Source organism: Bombina bombina, chromosome 1 (genome assembly GCF_027579735.1).
Source record: "Bombina bombina isolate aBomBom1 chromosome 1, aBomBom1.pri, whole genome shotgun sequence".
Lineage (NCBI taxonomy): Eukaryota > Metazoa > Chordata > Amphibia > Anura > Bombinatoridae > Bombina > Bombina bombina.
The window spans coordinates 477,393,897-477,417,084 of NC_069499.1; the positions used below are offsets into that span (position 1 = coordinate 477,393,897).

General features: G+C 37.9%; 1 protein-coding gene across 3 annotated transcripts in view; it reads right to left on the reverse strand.

Annotated features, from left to right (window-relative positions):
• ZNF385B (zinc finger protein 385B) overlaps nt 1-23,188 on the reverse strand; it is an 826,323-nt gene that overhangs the window by 7,775 nt on the left and 795,360 nt on the right. For all 3 annotated transcript variants that reach the window (XM_053698515.1, XM_053698516.1, XM_053698517.1), the window contains one exon: nt 14,876-14,977. In XM_053698515.1, coding sequence (XP_053554490.1) covers nt 14,876-14,977 — 102 coding nt within the window. The remainder of the gene's footprint in view (nt 1-14,875; nt 14,978-23,188) is intronic.

The window sequence follows — 23,188 nt, forward strand, 5'->3', positions numbered from 1 at the left end:
CCAGGTGTACCGTTCTCTCCCCCTCCTGTTTTTAAAAAGATGTTTCCTATAGATGCCGCTACACGGGACTTGTGGCAAACGGTCCCTAAGGTGGAGGGAGCAGTCTCTACCCTAGCGAAGCGTACAACTATCCCTGTCGAGGACAGTTGTGCTTTTCTAGATCCAATGGACAAAAAAATTAGAGGGTTACCTTAAGAAAATTTTTATTCAACAAGGTTTTATTCTTCAGCCCCTTGCATGCATTGCCCCTGTCACTGCTGCTGCGGCCTTCTGGTTTGAGTCTCTAGAAGAGGCTCTACAGGTAGAAACCCCATTGGATGATATCCTTGACAAGCTTAAAGCTCTTAAGCTAGCCAATTCATTTGTTTCTGACGCCGTTGTTCATTTAACTAAGCTAACGGCTAAGAACTCAGGTTTTGCTATTCAGGCACGTAGGGCGCTATGGCTTAAATCCTGGTCAGCTGACGTTACTTCAAAGTCTAAGCTTCTCAACATTCCCTTCAAGGGGCAGACCCTATTCGGGCCTGGACTGAAGGAGATCATTTCTGATATTACTGGAGGAAAAGGTCACGCTCTTCCTCAGGATAGGTCCAACAAATTAAGGACCAAACAGACTAATTTTCGTTCCTTTCGAAACTTCAAGAGTGGCGCAGCTTCAACTTCCTCTAACCAGGCTTGGACCTAACCAGGCTTGGAACAAAGGAAAGCAGGCCAAAAAACCTGCTGCTGCCCCTAAGACAGCATGAAAGATCAGCCCCCGATCTGGAAACGGATCTAGTAGGGGGCAGACTTTCTCTATTCGCCCAGCCTTGGGCAAGAGATGTCCAGGATCCCTGGGCGTTGGAAATTGTGTCCCAGGGATATCTTCTGGACTTCAAAGCTTCTTCCCCAAAAGGGAGATTTCATCTCTCACAATTATCTGCAAACCAGATAAAGAGAGAGGCATTCTTACATTGTGTTCAAGACTTCCTAATTATGGGAGTGATCCACCCAGTTCCAAAGGAGGAACAGGGGCAAGGTTTCTATTCAAATCTGTTTGTAGTTCCCAAGAAAGAGGGAACCTTCAGACCAATCTTAGATCTCAAGATCCTAAACAAATTTCTCAGGGTCCCATCCTTCAAGATGGAGACTATTCGAACCAACCTACCTATAATCCAGGAGGGTCAATATATGACTACCATGGACTTAAAGGATGCTTATCTTCACATTCCGATACACAGAGATCATCATCGGTTTCTCAGGTTCGCCTTCCTAGACAGGCATTACCAGTTTGTGGCTCTTCCCTTTGGGTTAGCTACGGCACCAAGAATCTTTACGAAGGTTCTAGGGTCACTCCTAGCGGTCCTATACCGCGGGGTATAGCAGTAGCCCCTTACCTAGACGTCATTCTGATACAGGCGTCGAATTTTCAAATCGCCAGGTCCCATACGGACATTGTTCTGGTATTCCTGAGGTCTCATGGGTGGAAAGTGAACGAAGAAAAGAGTTCTCTATCCCCTCTCACAAGAGTTTCCTTCCTAGGAACTCTGATAGATTCTGTAGAAATGAAGATTTACCTGACAGAGGCCAGGTTGTCAAAACTTCTAAATTCCTGCCGTGTTCTTTATTCTACTTCTCGCCCTTCAGTGGCTCAGTGTATGGAAGTAATCAGCTTAATGGTAGCGGCAATGGACATAGTGCCGTTTGCCCACCTACATCTCAGACCGCTGCAACTCTGCATGCTCAGTCAGTGGAATAGAGATTACACAGATTTGTCCACTCTACTAAATCTGGATCAAGAGACCAGGAATTCTTTCCTCTCGTGGCTATCTTGGGTCCATCTGTCCAAGGGTATGACCTTCCGCAGGCCAGATTGGACAATAGTAATGACAGATGCCAGCCTTTTGGGCTGGGGTGCAGTCTGGAACTCCCTGAAGGCTCAGGGCTCGTGGACTCAGGAGGAGGCACTCCTTCCGATAAACATTCTGGAACTAAGAGCGATATTCAATGCTCTTCAGGCTTGGCCTCAGCTTGCTGCGGTCAGGTTCATCAGATTTCAGTCGGACAATATCACGACTGTAGCCTACATCAACCATCAAGGGGGAACAAGGAGTTCCCTAGCAATGTTGGAGGTTTCAAAAATAATTCTATTCTATGGGCAGAGGTTCACTCTTGCCATCTATCAGCTATCCATATCCCAGGAGTAGAGAACTGGGAGGCGGATTTTCTAAGTCGGCAGACTTTTCATCCGGGGGTGTGGGAACTCCATCCGGAGGTGTTTGCACAGTTGAACTGGATCTCTTGGCGTCTCGTCAGAACGCCAAGCTTCCTTGTTACGGATCCAGGTCCAGGGATCCCAAGGCAGCGCTGATAGATGCCCTAGCAGCGCCTTGGTCCTTCAACCTGGCTTATGTGTTTCCACAGTTTCCTCTGCTCCCTCGTCTGATTGCCAAGATCAAGCAGGAGAGAGCTTCAGTGATTTTGATAGCACCTGCGTGGCCACGCAGGACTTGGTATGCAGATCTGGTGGACATGTCATCCCTTCCCCCATGGACTCTGCCGCTGAGGCAGGACCTTCTACTTCAGGGTCCTTTCAACCATCCAAATCTAATTTCTCTGCATCTGACTGCTTGGAGATTGAACGCTTGATTTTATCAAAACGTGGTTTCTCCAAGTCGGTCATTGATACCTTAATTCAGACTTGTAAGCCTGTCACCAGGAAAATCTATCATAAGATATGGTGTAAATATCTTCATTGGTGTGAATCCAAGGGTTACTCATGGAGTAAAGTCAGGATTCCTAGGATATTATCTTTTCTCCAAGAAGGATTGGAGAAGGGATTGTCAGCTAGTTCCTTAAAGGGACAGATTTCTGCTCTGTCTATTCTTTTGCACAAGCGTCTGGCGGATGTTCCAGATGTTCAGGCGTTTTATCAGGCTTTAGTTAGAATTAAGCCTGTGTTTAAACCTGTTGCTCCGCCATGGAGTTTAAATTTAGTTCTTAAAGTTCTTCAAGGGGTTTCCGTTTGAACCTCTGCATTCCATAGATATCAAGCTTTTATCTTGGAAAGTTCTGTTTTTGGTAGCTATCTCTTCGGCTCGAAGAGTTTCAGAGTTATCTGCCTTACAGTGTGCTTCCCCTTATCTGATCTTCCATGCAGATAAGGTAGTTTTGCGTACCAAACCTGGGTTTCTTCCTAAGGTGGTATCTAATAAGAATATCAATCAGGAGATTGTTGTTCCGTCACTGTGTCCTAATCCTTCTTCAAAGAAGGAACGTCTATTACACAATCTTGACGTGGTTCGTGCTTTAAAGTTTTATTTACAAGCTACTACGGATTTTCGTCAAACATCTGCATTGTTTGTTGTCTACTCTGGACAGAGGAGAGGCCAAAAGGCTTCAGCAACTTCTCTTTCTTTTTGGTTAAGAAGTATAATCCGCTTAGCTTATGAGACTGCTGGCCAGCAGCCTCCTGAAAGAATTACAGCTCATTCCACTAGAGCGGTGGCTTCCACATGGGCTTTTAAAAATGAGGCTTCTGTTGAACAGATTTGTAAGGCGACGACTTGGTCTTCGCTTCATACTTTTTCTAAATTCTACAAATTTGATACTTTTGCTTCTTCGGAGGCTATTTTTGGTAGAAAGGTCTTACAGGCAGTGGTGCCTTCCGTTTAAGCGCCTGCCTTGTCCCTCCCTTCATCTGTGTCCTATAGCTTTGGTATTGGTATCCCACAAGTAATGGATGAATCCGTGGACTGGATACACCTTACAAGAGAAAACAAAATTTATGCTTGCCTGATAAATTTATTTCTCTTGTGGTGTATCCAGTCCACAGCCCGCCCTGTCATTTTAAGGCAGGTGTTTTTTATTTTTAAACTACAGTCACCACTGCACCCTATAGTTTCTCCTTTCTCTTGCTTGTCTTTGGTTGAATGACTGGTAGTGGCAGTTAGGGGAGGAGCTATATAGACAGCTCTGCTGTGGGTGATCCTCTTGCAGCTTCCTGTTGGGAAGGAGAATATCCCACAAGTAATGGATGAATCCGTGGACTGGATACACCACAAGAGAAATACATTTATCAGGTAAGCATAAATTTTGTTTTTTGATGTGTTTTTTTCTACTTTTTTGTTTCGTGAAATAGTTTACCAGATTTCTGAGGGTGCGCTACCCCAATGGGCGTAAATTTGTTATGGTGCTCAAGCGATCATGTTTACTTTCAACTTGTAATAGGATCGCTACATCCGATGCGAGCACACAGATGTGATAAACCCAATATTGCTCACACGTAAATGTTAGCATGCCACTCGTAATCTGGCCCTTTATGGGGAATCCAATTTTAAAGTTTAATGTCCCTTTAAGTACTTTCTAGAATTTCATCCTAGATGTCCTCTCACTACCATAAGCTAAATCTCTCCAAAACTAAGCTCCTTATTTTCTCTCATTGTTCCAAAATCCCTTTTCCCCATATTTCTATAACTGTTGTTAATAACATAACTACCCCAACCCCCCATGCCCAATGTCATGGCATCGCCTTTGGCCAGTTCCACCTTAAAAACAACTTAAACATTTGTCACTTCCTCACACAAGACACAACTAAGATTTTAATTCACTCCATCCTCTTTGGCCTCCCTAGCTGCCGCCTATCCCCTTTACAATCCATAATAAATGCCTCTTTTAAGGCTGATCTTCCTTAAACGTTGCTCCTCATCTGCTGCTCCTCTCTGCTAATCCCTTCACTGGCTTCCTCTAACTTTCAGAATAAAACAAAAAATCCTAACTCTGACATTCAAGGCCCTCAATAACACTGCTCAACCCTATATCTCAGACCTTGTCTCCAGATACTCTCCCTCCCAGGGCCGGATTGGGCCGCCGGGAAACCTGGAAAAATCCCGGTGGGCCGGGCCCTCAGGGCCCAGGGTGGGCCGGGCCGGCAGCTGCAGAGTGTGGAGATGAGCAGCAGAGCACAGTGTTTTGACTGAGGGAGCGCATCGGCTGACATGCTTGAGCAGAGCAAAAAGACTGTCAGGCTCATTCAGGCAATCATTTTAATATATTTTTTTACAAATAGACTCACAGTCTAATAGAATAGTTTCCATAATTGGCAATAAAACTTCATGTCCCAGGTTTCTCTACGGCTCTCCAGCCCCCCCCCCCCCCCCCCCCCGGTGGCTGCTGTCCCAGCTCAGTAGTGACAGATAGGAGCTGGTGACAAAGCGTGGGAGCCGCTCTGCACAGGGCCTGGGCGCACTGAGTTAATTATCCGGATCTTACAGCTGCTGCTGCTGGAGGAATTAGCCGGGAACACTGAGAAGGAGCAGCTCAGCATACACCCACTGCAGCTAATGATACTACCCCTAGAGTGACCTTCCGTGGACACGATCAGCCGTTCAGGGACCCACCCAGGGGCACACACATGAGTGACAGACTGACAGCCACCGTGCACTTACAGGTAATGTCCCAGGAGGACTAGGACTCTGATGACACCTGTCACTGCCTGGGAACAGCACATATCTGGGATGGGGAGGAGGTTACTGGGTCACTTCTGTTATCCAGTGACACAACCCGGACTGTCAACCACTGTGTTTAGCATTGTAGCTCTTGTATGGAACACTAGAATGTCCCTTTTTACTGCTGTCATACACCATAAAACTACTCTACTTCATTGTAAAGAAATTGTACTGTTTATATATATATATATATATATATATATATATATATATATATATATATATATATATATATATATATATATATATATATATATATATATTCCAATGCCGATATATATATATTATATACCTATATATTTATATTGTACTGTTAATATATACAGTATATACATATATATATATATATATATATATACATCTATATTGTAGTGATGTGGGCAGAGTCATATGACGGTGGGGCTTTATGTCAAGGGGTGGGGTCTAGCGCCCCACCATCTTCAAAATTCACCAGCCGCTACTGATATATATATATATATATATACTGTATATGTGTATATATATATGTATATATATGTGTGAGTATGTATCTATGTATGTGTATATATATATATATATATATATAAATAACTGTATATATGTGTGTATATATATATATATATATATTTGTGTGTGTGTGTATATCTACATGTACATACACTTAAACACAAATATATATATGTGTGTGTGGGGAAATTTATGCTTTAAATCCAGCGAGTGCGGTACTCCTTTCAATGTATGTGCAACTTTGTACCGGCACCATTAAGTAATAGTGCAGTCCCTTTTGGAACATATATATATATATAAAAACACACACATATTATATATATATATATATATATATATATATATATATATATATATATATATATATATATATATATATATATATATATACACTGTATATATATATGACGGATTATAGGGCTGGTGGGCTGGTCTACAATTTTTCCAGGGCTGCTTTTAATTCCCAGTCCGGCCCTCCCTCCCTTCCCCTTCTCTCCCTCCTGACCTCCTTCTCTTTTGTTACCGCTTCACTCATTCAGAACTTCTTCAGAATGGCCCCTGTTTTGTGGAACTTTCTGCCGCACTCCAGAAGACTCTCCCCTAGTTTTCATATTTTTAGATGTTCCTTAAAAATTCTACTGTTCAGGAATACATACAACATACGCTAACCTTTCTTACCTCAGTTCCTCTCCTCCTCCTTTGTCATTTACTTGAACCCCCTTAGCATATAAGCCAATAAGCCCAGCTGTTTTATAGATCATATTCATGAGAGGCGATTTTACAACAGTGCAACTCTCTGCAGGGCCCACTAACCATTTGTCTCCTATAAATGCTACCTCTGCATACTATGTTTATAGAGCTGCAAAATCTGTTGGCGCTCTACAAATAACTAATAATAATAATACTATTGGTGTTTAATTTGCAACTTGTGATGGGTTTGAATTTGAAATGACATATGTTAACATATCTTATAAGTTGGTCAACATGACTCAAACAGGTCACATGCTATTTGACAAAGGGTAGAAAACAATTAAAGCATACTTATTTTAACCAGTTAGTTGTTCTATATGTATTTCTATTACAGATGTCTAGACACTGTTATATTCAAGTATAACATTTAGTAAAGGATATGAAATTAAATGTAGATAAATATAATTGCCCAGTTTTGAGTATTTTAAAGTCTTAAATCCAAACTACTATACTTTTTTAAAAATGGTAAGCTGTATATCACATAGCCCCTTTTCTTAAAGGGACAGTAAACACCTTGAGAGTTTTATATAAAATGTTTAGTTATATGTAATGAAAATTTGCTATATATTTTCATTATTTATTTTGCCTCCTTTTAAGGTAACCTATCTCTGAAAATTGAGCAATTTTTAATTCTCAGAAAACAAAAAGCATCCTCTAACTCTGCTACATATATTTCTCTAATTTGCTTTATTTTATAACAAATACAAAACAAAGTACTTTATACCAACTGGCTGTGGTTAGCCTTGTTATCCATATTGGCTCCTATAAATAAGGCAAATGGTTGGTGCAGTTTGGCTATTGAATAATAATTGCAGTAAAAAGGATGTTAATTTGTTTTAAAAACGTTAAGACTTGGCTGCTATGTTATTCTAAACTAAAGCAACACAATAGAAATGTTCTGTAATTACCGAAAAGCACCAGGAATCATCAGACCTTATTATGAGGTAGTTGAATCAAAAAGGCTCATGTTTAACTGATCCAATAGAGAATCTTATTCTAATCAATTTTAGTAGATGAATAAATGTATTCCTAAAGCAAGTTGTTGCACTGTGGCTTTCAAAAACTCACAGGTCTTGTGTTAAGACCTGAAAATACGTTGAAATTATGCAGTGAAAAATCAGGCTCTATAAACATGATAGTCTATACAAGTTTGTGTTTTTCCTTAAAGCATATTGAAAACATGAGATCTCTTGTATTTACAATCGGCTAGATTTATTTAGAGTTTTGTCGGTAAAGACCCGCGTAGCTAATGCAGCTTTTTTTCCCAACGCACCCTTAAAGGGACAGTCTAGTCAAAATTAAACTTTCATGATTCAGATAGGGCATGCAATTTTAAACAACTTTCCAATTTACTTCTATTATCTAATTTGCTCAATTCTTTAGATATCCTTTGTTGAAGAAATAGCAATGCACATGTGTGAGCCAATCACACAAGGCCTCTATGTGCAGCAACCAATCAGCAGCTACTGAGCATATCTAGATATGCTTTTCAGCAAGTGATATCAAGAGAATGAAGCAAATTAGATAATAGAAGTAAATTAGAAAGTTGTTTAAAATGACATGCTCTTTCTAAATCATGAAAGAAAAAAAATTGGGTTTCATGTTCCTTTAAGACAACGCTAGTATTTAGAGTTGTCTGAAGGGCTGCGCTAGGCTCCAAAAAGGGTGCGTTGAGCCGAATGAACCGCCACTTCAACCCTCAATACCAGCGTTGCTTATGGTAGCGGTAAGCTGGCAAAACGTGCTCGTGCACGATTCCCCCATAGGAAACAATGGGGCAGTTTGGGATGAAAAAAAACCTAACACCTGCAAAAAAAGCAGCGTTAAGCTCCCAACGCAGCCCCATTGTTTCCTATGGGGAAACACTTTCTAAGTCTGCACCTAACACCCTAACATGAACCCTGAGTCTAAACACCCCTAACCTTACACTTATTAACCCCTAATCTGCCGCCCCCGCTATCGCTGACACCTGCATTATACTATTAACCCCTAATCTGCCGCTCCAGACAACGCCACAACCTACATTATACCTATGTACCCCTAATCTGCTGCCCCTAACATCGCTGACCCCTATATTATATTTATTAACCCCTAATCTGCCCCCTCAACGTCGCCGCTACCTAACTACACTTATTAACCCCTAATCTGCCGACCGGACCTCGCGCTACTCTAATAAAATTATTAACCCCTAAACCGCCGCACTCCCGCCTTGCAAACCCTATAATAAATAGTATTAACCCCTAATCTGCCCCTCCCCAACGTCGCCGCCACCTTACTTCAAGTATTAACCCCTAATCTGCCGACTGGACCGCGCCGCTACTCTAATAAATGTATTAACCCCTAAAGCTAAGTCTAACCCTAACCCTAACACCCCCCTAAGTTAAATATAATTTTAATCTAACAAAATAAATTAAATCTTATTAACTAAAGTATTCCTATTTAAAAATAAATACTTACCTGTAAAATAAACCCTAATATAGCTACAATATAACGAATAATTACATTGTAGCTATTTTAGGATTTATATTTATTTTACAGGCAACTTTGTATTTATTTTAACTAGGTACAATAGCTATTAAATAGTTAATAACTATTTAATAGCTACCTAGTTAAAATAATAAAAAAAAAAACCTGTAAAATAAATCCTAACCTAAGTTACAATTAAACTTAACACTACACTATCAATAAATTAATTAAATAAATTACCTACAATTACATACAATTAAATAAAATAAACTAAATTACTAAAAACCCCTCCACTAAATTACAAAAAATAAAAAAAAGATTACAAGAATATTAGGCTAATTACATCTACTCTAAGCCCCCTAATAAAATAAAAAAGCCCCCCAAAATAATAAAGGTCCCTACCCTATTCTAAATTAAAAAGTAACCAGCTCTTTTACCAGCCCTTAAAAGGGCTTTTTGCGGGGCATGCCCCTAAGTAATCACCTCTTTTGCCTGTAAAAAAAAAATACAACCCCCCCAACATTAAAACCCACCACCCACATACCCCTACTCTAACCCAAACCTCCCTTAAATAAACCTAACACTACCCCCCTGAAGATCACCCTACCTTGAGCCGTGTTCACCCAGCCAGGCACAGATGGACCAAAAGAGGACATCTGGAGCGGCAGAAGTCTTCATCCTATCCAGGCAAAAGAGGACATCCGGACCGGCAGACATCTTCATCCAAGAGCCATCTTCTTCCAGCCGACGCAGATCCATCCTCTTCAACCGATGCCTACTCGCTGAATGAAGGTTCCTTTAAATGACGTCACCCAAGATGGCGTCCCTCGAATTCCGATTGGCTGATAGGAGTCTATCAGCCAATCGGAATTAAGGTAGGAAAATCTGATTGGCTGATTAAATCAGCCAATCAGATTCAAGTGCAATCCGATTGGCTGATCCAATCAGCCAATCAGATTGAGCTCACATTCTATTGGCTGTTCCTATCAGCCAATAGACTGCAAGCTCAGTCTGATTGGCTGATTGGATCAGCCAATCAGATTTTTCCTACCTTAATTCCGATTGGCTGATAGAATCCTATCAGCCAATCGGAATTCGAGGGACCACATCTTGGATGAGGTCATTTAAAGGAACCTTCATTCCGGCGAGTAGGTGTCGGTTGAAGAGGATGGATCCGCGTTGGCTGGAAGAAGATGGCTCCGCTCCGGATGGATGAAGATAGAAGATGCCGCTTGGATGAAGATGTCTGCCGGTCCAGATGTCCTCTTCTGCCCGGATAGGATGAAGACTTCTGCCGCTCCGGATGTCCTCTTTTGGTCTATCGGTGCCCGGCTGGGTGAACACGACTCAAGGTAGGGAGATCTTCAGGGGGGTAGTGTTAGGTTTATTTAAGGGGGGTTTGGGTTAGAGTAGGGGTATGTGGGTGGTGGGTTTTAATGTTGGGGGGGTTGTATTTTTTTTTTTACAGTCAAAAGAGCTGATTACTTAGGGGCATGCCCCGCAAAAGCCCTTTTAAGGGCTGGTAAAAGAGCTGGTTACTTTTTATTTTAGAATAGGGTAGGGACCTTTATTATTTTGGGTGGCTTTTTTTATTTTATTAGGGGGCTTAGAGTAGGTGTAATTAGCCTAATATTCTTGTAATCTTTTTTTATTTTTTGTAATTTAGTGTTGTTTTTTTTTGTAATTTAGTTTAGTTTATTTAATTGTATGTAATTGTAGGTAATTTATTTAATTAATTTATTGATAGTGTAGTGTTAGGTTTAATTGTAACTTAGGTTAGGATTTATTTTACAGGTAATTTTGAAATTATTTTAACTAGGTAGCTATTAAATGGTTAATAACTATTTAATAGCTATTGTACCTAGTTAAAATAAATACAAAGTTGCCTGTAAAATAAATATAAATCCTAAAATAGTTACAATATAATTATTCGTTATAGTGTAGCTATATTAGGGTTTATTTTACAGGTAAGTATTTAGTTTTAAATAGGAATACTTTAGTTAATAAGATTTAATTTATTTCTTTAGATTAAAATTATATTTAACTTAGGGGGGTGTTAGGGTTAGACTTAGCTTTAGGGGTTAATAACTTTATTAGAGTAGCGGAGAGGTCCGGTCGGCAGATTAGGGGTTAATACTTGAAGTTAGGTGGCGGCGATGTTAGGAAGGGCAGATTAGGGGTTAATACTATTTATTATAGTGTTTGTGAGGCGCGAGTGCAGCGGTTTAGGGGTTAATACATTTATTATAGTGGCGGCGAGGTCCAGTCGGCAGATTAGGGGTTAATAAGTGTAGTTAGGTAGCGGCGACGTTGGGGGGGTAGATTAGGGGTTAATAAATATTATGTAGGTGTCGGCGATGTTAGGGGCAACAGATTAGGGGTTCATAGGGATAATGTAGGTGGCGGCGGTGTGCGGTCAGCAGATTAGGGGTTAAAAATATTTATTATAGTGGCGGCGATGTGGGGGGACCTCGGTTTAAGGGTACATAGGTAGTTTATGGGTGTTAGTGTACTTTAGAGCACTGTAGTTAAGAGCTTTATAAACCGTCGTTAGCCCATAAAACTCTTAACTACTGACTTTTTTTTGTGGCTGGAGTCTTGTCGGTAGAGGGTCTACCGCTCACTTCAGCCAAGACTCTAAATACCGGCGTTAGGAAGATCCCATTGAAAAGATAGGATACGCAATTGGCGTAAGGGAATCTGCGGTATGGAAAAGTCGTGGCTTGAAAGTGAGCGTTAGACCCTTTCCTGCCTGACTCTAAATACCAGCGGGCGGCCAAAAGCAGCGTTAGGACCACTTAACGCTGCTTTTGACGGCTAACGCAGAACTCTAAATCTAGGCGAATGTTTTTATTGTCTCTTTAAATTCACTGGGGTTTTTTTATACACATGCGACTTTGCCTTAAATTAATTCACAATTTTTTTAACACTTGTGTTTAATATATGCCACTACACGCAAATACACACATGTATACACACACACAAATGTACATACATGCACAGACATACATGCACACACACATACATACACACACACACACAGACATACACACATATACATGCACACACACATACATGCACACACACATACATACACACACACACACAGACATACACACATATTCATGCACACACACATACATGCATACGGACACACATATACATACACAAACATACACACAAACATACATGCACACACACATACATGCACACACATACACACAACTCCCATTGCACAGCAGTTAAAAAAATCTAATCTATAAAATACAGTAACCAGGTATTTAATATTTTTTCTAACACACAGTCATTACTAAAAGCTATTACTTAACAACAATTTCACATTTTACAAAACAAATTGGACATACTCATAGCTATCTTTCGTGGTCAAGCTGTGATTGTACATGCAGGGTGAGTGCATGTATTGCAATGCTAAGAAAACTACTATTTGATAAGTACAGTATAACTGAGCTGTTAAAGACTTTTATTTATTTTTAAATTACAGAATCACTTTCAATATGTCTTCCAATATTCCAAGCCTGATTGCATCTTTTTCCTTTTCTTTAGTGTAGTGTATAGTTCAGCAGGTTGCTGATTGGAGCACTTGACCCCTGTAGAGAGCACAAAGGAGTGGCTTCTACAGCCAAAACTATTATGGATTCTTGTGCTAAGGCTGCGTAATATCCACAGTTGTGTTCACTGTTCAATTTTGCTTCAAGGTTCACCATCAATAAGACATAAAATAAGGAATAATACACCCAGTATGAAATGCATTAGGCTATATATAGACTACTTAAATCACCTCACCTTATGTTACCACTATACAATACAAATGTACTATGACACATACATTACACATTTGACAACATCTATCTAAAATATAAAAATAATTAAAATATGTTTGACTGCCCACAGTTTTAATATTATATTATAAGTATTTGTTAGTAGATTAAAGGGACATGGAAGGAAAAAATATAGCATTCACTATTCAGAGCATGAACAATTGAAAAAAAGACTTTTTCAATATTAATTTTGTTATCCAGTTCACCTTCTTCTCTTGACATCCTCTGTTGAAACTTAGGTCTTTTCCATATACCTAGGTAGCTCAAATCTTAAGCACTATGTACGAAGCTGCGTAAGCTGCTCCGGGGACCCTTGCGGTGCAGGTTCGCATACACCAGCCTGCTGCCTGCAATGTTAGAAGCAGTGGTCATTAGACCTCTGCTTCTTAAACACTTTGCCACCTCTGAGGTGGTGAAGAGAAATCACCACGAACTTGCTCGCTTGGAATGATTGACAGATCTTTCTCTCGCATGTATGCAGCGAAGGCGTGCGGACAACTTCTCAAGTTGAGAAACTTGTCCGCGCGCCACTTGATACATGGGGCACTATATGTATAAAATTGCTACAAACATTGGCCAAGTTTACTTTATTGGTGTAAAAACTGAGCAGCACTTTATACCAATTTAGCTGCTGTAAAGTGTTATAGTCTTCCATTGTTTTACTAGGTTTATATACTGCCTTATTCATGATTAATTAAAATGTGTTTATTTTTTTATTTAATAAACCATTTTTTAACCACAGCTGTGGTTCAGCCTGTTGTGGGTCTCTTTGATGGTTCATGTACCATAGAGAGGAGATTCTGAATATTGCGCCTGCTTCCAAGCAACGCTAGTGGCACATGATGATCCCAGGCTGGTTCCAGTGAGGACATTGTGGACATTGCTCCTGTTTCTAAGCTAATGGAGGAACCTGATTCCTCAGTATGTGTGAATACACATGCATCATGAGGTACCGCCGATTGTTGTTCTAACCCTACCTCAATTATTACTTAAAGGGATACTAAACCCAATTTTTTTTCATGATTCAGATAGAACATGCAATTTTAAGAAACTTTCTAATTTACTCCTATTATTAATCTTTCTTCGTTCTCTTGGTATCTTTTATTTGAAAAAAACAGGAATTTAAGCTTAGAAGCCGGCCCATTTTTGGTTCAGAACCCTGGGTAGCGCTTGCTGATTGGTGGCAAGTGTAAAGTTGTTACCAAGGTTAATGCAAACTAGAGATCCTTTGTTGAAGAAATAGCAATGCACATGAGTCAGCCAGTCACATGAGGCATCTATGTGTAGCCACCACAGAAAATAATATCAAATTAGATAATAAAAGTAAATTAGAAAGTTTTTTAAAATTGTATTCTCCATTTGAATCATGAAAGAAAGATTTTGGGTTTAATGTCCCTTGAAGAGAAAAAAGTAAATGTAATAGAAGTAAACTGTATTTTATTTTTTAAACTGAGCACTCTATCTGAATCATGAAAGTTTAAAGGACCACTGAATACAGTAGAATTGCATAATTTACAAGAGCATAATAAAAAGACAATGCAACACTTAGTTTGAATTTCAAATACGTAGTAGATTTATTTTTTAGACAATTTTTTTCTCTGCATTTGCCAGCCCCCGTGTCATGTGACAGCTATCAGCCAATCACAAAGTAGTATACGTATAACCTGTAAACTTGTACACATGCTCAGTAGGATCTGGCGCCCCAGAAAGTGTGTGTATAAAAAAGACTGTGCAATATTTGATAATGGAAGTAAATACAAGTGTATGTAATGGCAAATAATATTCTCATTCATAACTTGGACAAACCTTTAGTGTCTAATGAAGTATTAAATATGGAAAATGACTTACTGCTAAAATGCTAGGGCTGCGCTGCAGTTTGTTGTATGGGCTATATTTAGGTTTCATGGGCTTGCCTGCTACTCGGTCCTTATGTCTTCTGCTGGAGATGTGCTGAAAAGTAAACACATCGTATCAGTTGCTGCAAGGGAATGAACTAATCTCAAAATGTATGTTCAAATAAAATTGTTATTCATGCATAGTAAAACATACACACTTTCATTGTTAGATTTGCTCACGTTCCTTGTAATTATACACTGGAAACTATACTCCCCCCCCCCCCCCCCACACACACACTTTTCCTGAGAGACTGGAGTGTATTCTGTGGAATTCAGAACCACAACTTTCTTACATGCTACACAGTGATTGGTTAATCACAGTAGTGGATCATTTATATCTGTCCCTACCTGGTCACTACAGATGAGATAAGGTAAACTCAAGAGATTTTTTTAAGAATTATGTTCGTGGACTGCAAAATAAAGCAAATTACAGTTTTAAATGCTTTTAAAGCATTTATTTTTCTATGCAGATTTTTTGCAATGCATAAAGGTCAAAACTGAAATGTGCATGATGCATTTAAATTTGAAATAGAAGTATATTTGCAATAAACTTAAATTAGCAAAAATACTTCTAGTAAAAGTTATTGCTGTTTTCTAGTGGCATACACTAAAGATTTCATTTGCCAGGATGGGGAAAAAAAACATACAGTAATAGAAAGTACACAAAATAATGCAAACAATGAATTAGTTAAATAATTAACGGACATAAGGGACATTCATTTATTTTCTTTAATCTAAAAGAGGTAATTATAACGTGTATGTGTGTTTTTCTATGTATTTTCTGTAAAAAAACAAATACTTTTTGTTTTCACGCTTGTTCCTGCAAGCATACAGAGCTATAGGAGTTGCCTTTATTAACCAATGGGCAGTTCATCCCTAGGAACTATTCATACACACATTTGCATTTCCTCCAAATTTCAATACAAGTTTAAAGGGACACTGAACCCAATTTTTTTTCTTCTGTGATTCAGATAGAACGTGCAATTTTAAGCAAGTTTCTAATTTACTTCTATTTTCACATTTTCTTCCTTCTCTTGGAATCTTTATTTGAAAAGCAACAATGTCAGTTTAGAAGCCGACCCATTTTTGGGTTGTTCTTGCTGATTGGTAGATAAATTCACCCACCAATAAACTAGTGCTGTCCAGGGTCTGAACAACAAATTGGCTGGCTCCTTAGCTTAGATGCCTTCTTTTTCAAATAAAGATAGCAAGAGAATGAAGAAAATTTGATAATAGGAGTAAATTAGAAAGTTGCTTAAAATTGCATGCTCTATCTGAATCACAAAATAAAAAAATTGGGTTCAGTGTCCCTTTAACCAGTTTTAAATTAAAAAAAATAGATCACTTATTGTCTGTATTTATAATTTGACTATTAACCCCTTAACGAGCTCGACATACTCTGAATGTCGCTGGTCGTTAAGTGATTGTGTGGCTATAAAAGCGCGGGTTTTGCTGCAAGCTGCAAGACCGGGCTATTAGATCCTCCCTCCGGAAGGCTTGCTAAAAAAGCTGGCGACGAGACTGCGCTATTGAAAGACGAACAGTGTACATCGCTGGTCATTAAGGTGTTAAAATATTAAATCCCATTTCTGCACTTTTGTTATTGAATTCTCTGTTTAAAGGGATAGGAAACAGAAAAAAAAATCCTTTTGTGATTCAGACAGAGCATGCAATTTTTTTTAACTTGTTTCCAATTTACTTTTATTATCAAATTTGCTTTGTTCCCATAGTATTCTTTGTTGAAGAGATTCCTAGGTAGGTTTCTGGAGCATTACATGGCAGGGAATAGTGCTGCATATAGTGCACTTGCATATGGATAACATTCTTGTAAAACTGCGGCCACTAGACACACGCTCCTAATCATACATCCCTGCTTTTTAACAAAATATAACAAGAGAACAAATAATATTTCATAATAGAAATAAATTAGAAAGTTGTTTAAACTTGCATGCTTTATCTGAATCATGAAAGAAAAACTTTGGGATTTATGTCCCTTTAAACATAAATGAATATGTTCACATTGTTATAATATTTAACATACATTTTAGAAATAATTGTTTTGGCCTAGCTGTGGTGTTTTGCAGCTTATGGAACACATTTCATTTTGTTGTACACCAATAATTTACTCCTTTAGGTAACACACAATTAGTTCCAAATACTGGAGTCAGAGAAACACATTTTGTTGGCATCTACACAGAAAGCTGAACCGTGCATGATAAATAATCTTTCACCATCAGGGCTCTTCTAGACATTTGTTATACCGGCTGTTTTCCTTCTTAAACAGACAGCAAACACCTTGTGCTAGATTACGAGTGGCACGCTAATTGTTGTGCGAGTGCAGAACTGGCGTGCGTATTACAAGTTGAAAGTAATCGCGTTTGCATGAGTGCGACTGAATTAAACACACGTCGGAATGTCACAACATTAGAGTTCTTTTTAACTGTTACGCTCGACTAAAAAGTTGCACAAAAAGATTAAAATTACATTTAAAAGTACAGTTATATTCATTAGAACACTATCTGATAAAAATTATTTTACAAAATAAAATAAACGTGTGAGCGGGAGCACAAACTACCGCTCCACTTGTAATTAAAAGACCTTTTTGGTGTCTTTCATATAAAATCACATCAGCCAAGTCTAAACATGTTTAAAACAAATTAATGGGATACTGAACCCAATTTTTTTCTATTGTGATTCAGATAGAGCATGCAATTTTAAGCAACTTCAGATAGAGCATGCAATTTTAAGCAACTTTCTAATTTACTCCTATTACCAAATTCTTTTCATTCTCTGGGTATCTTTATTTGAAATGCAAGAATGTTAGTTGAGATGCCGGCCCATTTTTGGTGAACACACTATGTTGTTCTTGCTGATTGGTGGGTAAATTCACCTACCAATAAACAAGTGCTTTCCATGGTCCTGAACCAAAAAAATAACTTAGATGCCTTCTTTTTCAAATAAAGAAAGCAAGAGAACAAAGAAAAATTGATAATAGGAGTAAATTAGAAAGTTGCTTAAAATTGCATGCTCTATATGAATCACGAAAGAAAAAAATTGGGTTCAGTGTCCCTTTAAAATCTTGCTTTCTGCAATTATTTTTCAATAGCCAAACTCCACCCAGAACTTTCCTCATTTGGAGGAGCCGGTCTGGGTATAAGACTGCATCTGACAAGGTTAGCCACAGTCATTATGCTAGTATGAAGTGCAGTCATTTGCAGTTCCTAGCTGGTAAAGCCAATTAGAGAAAGATGTGTATCAGGGTTAGCCTGTGAGCTTTTTTAGTTCAGAGAATTGGAAAATCCAAAATTTTCATAGCTAAATTATATGAAACGTGGATAAAATAAAGAATGAAAGTTGTTTCACTATGCATAACTTAACTGTTTATATTAAGGGCCAGTAAATACAGTATATTTAATAATCAACAAATACATGATAAAAAGACAATGCAATAGCACTTAGTCTGAACTTTAAATGAGTAGTAGGTTTTATTCTGACAAGCTTAAAAGTGATGTCTATTTCCACTCCTCCTGTATCATGTGACAGCCATCAGCCAATCACAAATGCATATACGTATATGCTGTGAATTCTTGCACATGCTCAGTAGGAGCTGGTGACTCAAAAAGTGTATATATAAAAAGACTGTGCACATTTTGTTAATGGAAGTAAATTGGAAAGATGTTTAAAATTGCATGCTCTATCTGAATCATAAGAGTTTAATTTTGGCTTGAGTGTCGCTTTAAATTCCCATTGTGTTTACTGTCCCTTTAAATAGGCATGCATTAGTGTGAGGGTTTTCATAAGTCTAGTATTTAAACAAACAGTCCAGTATTTCAACTGGCTTTCCAGTAAATTATATGTATAAACACTGCACACTTAGCTGATTTTATCATTTGTTTGATGGACTACTGACTAGGCTGTAGATCTCATCTGAGGACTAGTGTGTGCATTTAAAGGGACAGTCTACTTGAAAATTGTTATTGTTTAAAAAAATATAGATAATCTCTTTATTACCCATTCCCCAGTTTTGCATAACCAACATTGTTATATTAATATACAGACTGCTCCATATCTTTTTTTTAATTTCCTTTATTTGTATACCAACAATGTAACAGTAAATGTGCAAAAGAAACATTTTTCTGCTCCCATTCACCACGCAGGGTGTTGTGGAGATCGAGAAAAGGACTTACAGGCACTATGGTGCCGACTGTGGATTTTAAACATAGCTATAGAAAAAAAAAGAAAACAATAAATATCAGTAATGTCCACAATTAAATGCTAAGACTGAAATATATCTATCAATTGTCTTAATATACATCCGATTAATCATTATTGGTCAGAAACATTGCATAAAATACAAATATATTACATGAAATTACAGTGTTGGAGATTTTTCCTCCTTTTCTTTGAAAGGAAAGAGTTCCACACATAAATCAATCAATAAAATAAATAAATAAATAAATTGAGGGTAGAAAAAAAAAACAAGATTGAAGAAAGAAAAAGAGAGAAAAAAAAAAGGCTGCCCTACCTTACCCCAAAACCCCTTCTAAATTAACCTTTTGATAGTGTCATTCATTTATGTGAAATTCTCCTCTAAGAATGGCTTCCTGTAGATTATTTGTGTTTATAAATGGGCTAATTATTTGTTTTTGTACCACTGGCGGTTGAGATCTAATGTAATCCCCCCCATTTTGCAAAAAATTTAGGGACCTCCGTCATGCTATTATAGCTAATATCAAATTGTTCTATTATCATTTTGTTTTTAACAAGTTCTAATAATTTTTAGAAACTGGGCGATTTCTGTGACTTACAACTTGAGAAAATTACACATAATACATAATATAATGAAATGGATACATTTTGCCTTACTAGGTCCCACCTCATTACTTTTTAAAAAGATAATATCTAATATGTTAGTCTCAATCTTGAGACTCAATATTTTGGAGATCAAATGTGAGATCACAGCCCAGTATTTTTTTTATTTTTGGACATATTCCTAAACTGATCAAAATCAATTTTCTTTTGATCAGGGACGCCACACCTCTATTGTTCCAAGAAACCACATTTATTAAAGTCATATTCTATGTAATATTGATATAATACTTATGAGTGGGGAGGGGAGGTAGGGCAAATGCAGAGAGAAAAGAGAGAGGGGAAGAAAAAAAAATGGAGGGGTTGCATAAACAAAGAAACACAATCTATTAAAGGGCCATTATACACTCATTTTTTCTTTGCATAAATGTTTTGTAGATGATCTATTTATAAAGCCCATAAGTTTTTTTTTTTTTTTAAAATGTATAATTTTGCTTATTTTTAAAGAACATTGCTCTGATTTTCAGACTCCTAACCAAGCCCCAAAGTTTTATTTGAATACCGTCAGCTACCTTCTCCAGCTTGCTCCTGTTTGTGTAAAGGGTCTTTTCATATGCAAAAGAAGGGGGAGGGGGGAGTGTCTTGCAGTGGGATTTCCAACTAGCTTTTCAACAGAGCTAAACTGAGAGCTTCTAAGTACGTTTTTAAACCATTTTATACTGATTTTTATATCAGTATTTGTGCATCTTATTCTTTATAGTAGTGTCTATTACATGCAGCTTTATGAAAATGAGTGTATACTGTCCCTTTAAATCATTTTTAACCGTTATAACTCTTTGAGGAATATTATGCTTCTTCCGCTGAGGTAAACGTTAATATTTCTCCCTCTTTTTAACTTTCAGTATGGCAGGATAAATCAAAAAAGCTGTCAGGCCAGTCTGTATTATACTAGAGCATATACCTGCCATTTCCTTTCTACTTAAAGACGTCTCATATGAGAAGTCCTGAAAAATGAGTATACGGTTTTCACCCAATTTTATTTCTTTTCTCTTTTTTTTTGTAATGAAATAAAATATCTGACTTGTCCTGATAGCTTACCATTTTCACAATTACTGGTCTTATGATATTTTTTGTTGTCTGTTCTCTATTCAGCTGACCAATCCTGTGGGCTCTTTCAATAATTATTGGAGTTTTACTTTTGGACATCTCTAAAAGTGAGGGAAGTTCCTCAGATATAAAATTGATGAGGCTGGTGGATTGAATTGATTCTGGAATACCAATAATCTGTAGATTATTACATTTTAAGCGGTCCTCAAGCTCAAAAATCTTAGATTGTAATTTTGAAATCAGTGAGTCTTGCTGTTGGTTTATTTTTTCTCATTTATTGGATTTGTCTTCTAATTCAGAAATTTGTGTTCCTGCCTCACTCAATCTTTTGTTAAACTTTTGGACATCTCCAGTTAATTGAGATAAATTCTGAGATAATTTATCAAGTTGGGGGCGAATTAATTCACGTTCATGTTTTAAAGCCTCAAATTGGGGAGCTATAAAATCTGATATTTCTTTTGCTAAAGATTGAGAGCCTTGACTAGCCATAAGAGTATCAGAGAGGTCCAGAGGAGTGTCCAGCTGAATGCTAGTATTGGAGTTAGATGTTTTATCTTTGTCTCTGGTGTCTTGAGACTTTGGTGGCATATTTAAAGAACCTGACTTGGATGTGAAAGGGAGGGAGAGTGTGTGTATTGTGAGGGGCCAAGTATGTAGTGATAAGGCAAAGATGAAACGACACAGGTGTAGAAGTCAAGCTTACTAAGGAAAGTGAGAGGTGAGAAAATGTGTTGTGTATTGGTATAGGGAAAATGGTGCAAGGATTGCATTTTAGAAAGGGCCACAGATGGTGGCGATGGGAGATACAGGTCCCCGGGCAGGTGGGGGGGGGGGGTGAGAGAGAGAAAAGAAAAAGTGTAGAAATCAAGCTCCCTAAGGAGAGTGAGAAGTGAAGAAATATGTTGTGTATTGATGAACGGAAAAATGATGCAAGGAATGCGTATAAAAATGGGGCACAGGTGATGGGAGATACAGGTCTCTGGACACGTGTAAGGGGAGAAGAAAAAAAACCCCAACAAACTTTACTTCAGGTATATCTGAACTAAACTTAGGCTTCCAACCAAGTCTATGGTGTGGTGTCACCTTGGTCACAACCGTAGTACTTAAGTATATTTCTGATGTTTTTATCTTTTAATTATCTGAATTATAACAGGCTGAGTTATAGAGTAGTGTCTCCCTTCTAAGAAGAGAAGGCAAAACTAAAATAATTATTGTGTTTCTGTTTTCTGGCTTTTTCTTACTTTATAGCTCATGTAATTCAATACCCTTTTCTTTTGATAGAAATAATGCTTTAAGTGAATTCTCTCTTGACTTTAACTGACAAAGTTCCGATTGAATTATGCCTAGAGATCAGAGAGTAGTTATTTTCAAAGTATTTTCTAATATATTGTCCTTTTAGTTATATCAATTCTTAAGGATATCTTTAACTTAGTCATCCTCATTACCTAGGGAACAAAAAACCCAAGCATATTTGAATAGTTGTACACTTCTGTTATACCTTCAGTAACAGGGGAAACAAATAAAATAGCAACAATATACGATTCTTCTTTTAATAGCTTATTTGTATATTGTAATTCCTAGTTTAGCAAACTTTTCCCTGTCCTTTTTCCTTTGAACCAGTCAATCTAGCAAATTATATATAGCAGGTGGTGTACAACAAACTTTTTAGTAATTTAGAATGATTCAGAGGGGTTGCACCAGTGCCTTTTAAACATAGTAAGAGCATGCCACATGCATACATTAAGTAGAATACTTCCTTAGTGTGCCGTCCCCATAGGGATTCCTTGAATAGCGCTACCTCTAAGTACCGGGCCAGAGGGGAAAGAGACAAAAAAAAAGAAAAACCAAACTACCTTGCTACGCCATTATTATCAATAGCTTATATGTTATAGCAATTCCTTATATGGCCCCCTTTTTAGAACTCTTTTTCCTTTAAACTAGATAATCTAGTCAACTATATACAACACATAATATAACTTTTTGCTAGCTCTAAAAGACTTGATGATGTTGTGTGAGCGTCTTTCAACCAAGATTAGAGCAGACAGTGTCCATCTATTTACTAAAACAATGAGATGCTTCACTAGTAAATAGTCCCCTGGAAGCTTTCAAGAGTAAAGCAATTTTCAGCAGAGTTGTCTTCACTGTAATCATACAGGAATAGAGGGGGGCATTTGTATAAAATGAATCCAATGAGCAGAACACAATCATATGCATGACATGCAGAGGAAGACCAGATAGAATTTTGCCCTGTGATGCTTAGGGCTATCAAGGAAAGATATTTGCGTTTGTTCTTAAGCCTGTTTTTTTTTAGGAGAGTCTTTAATATACAGATTTTTTTATTTTTTCTCCT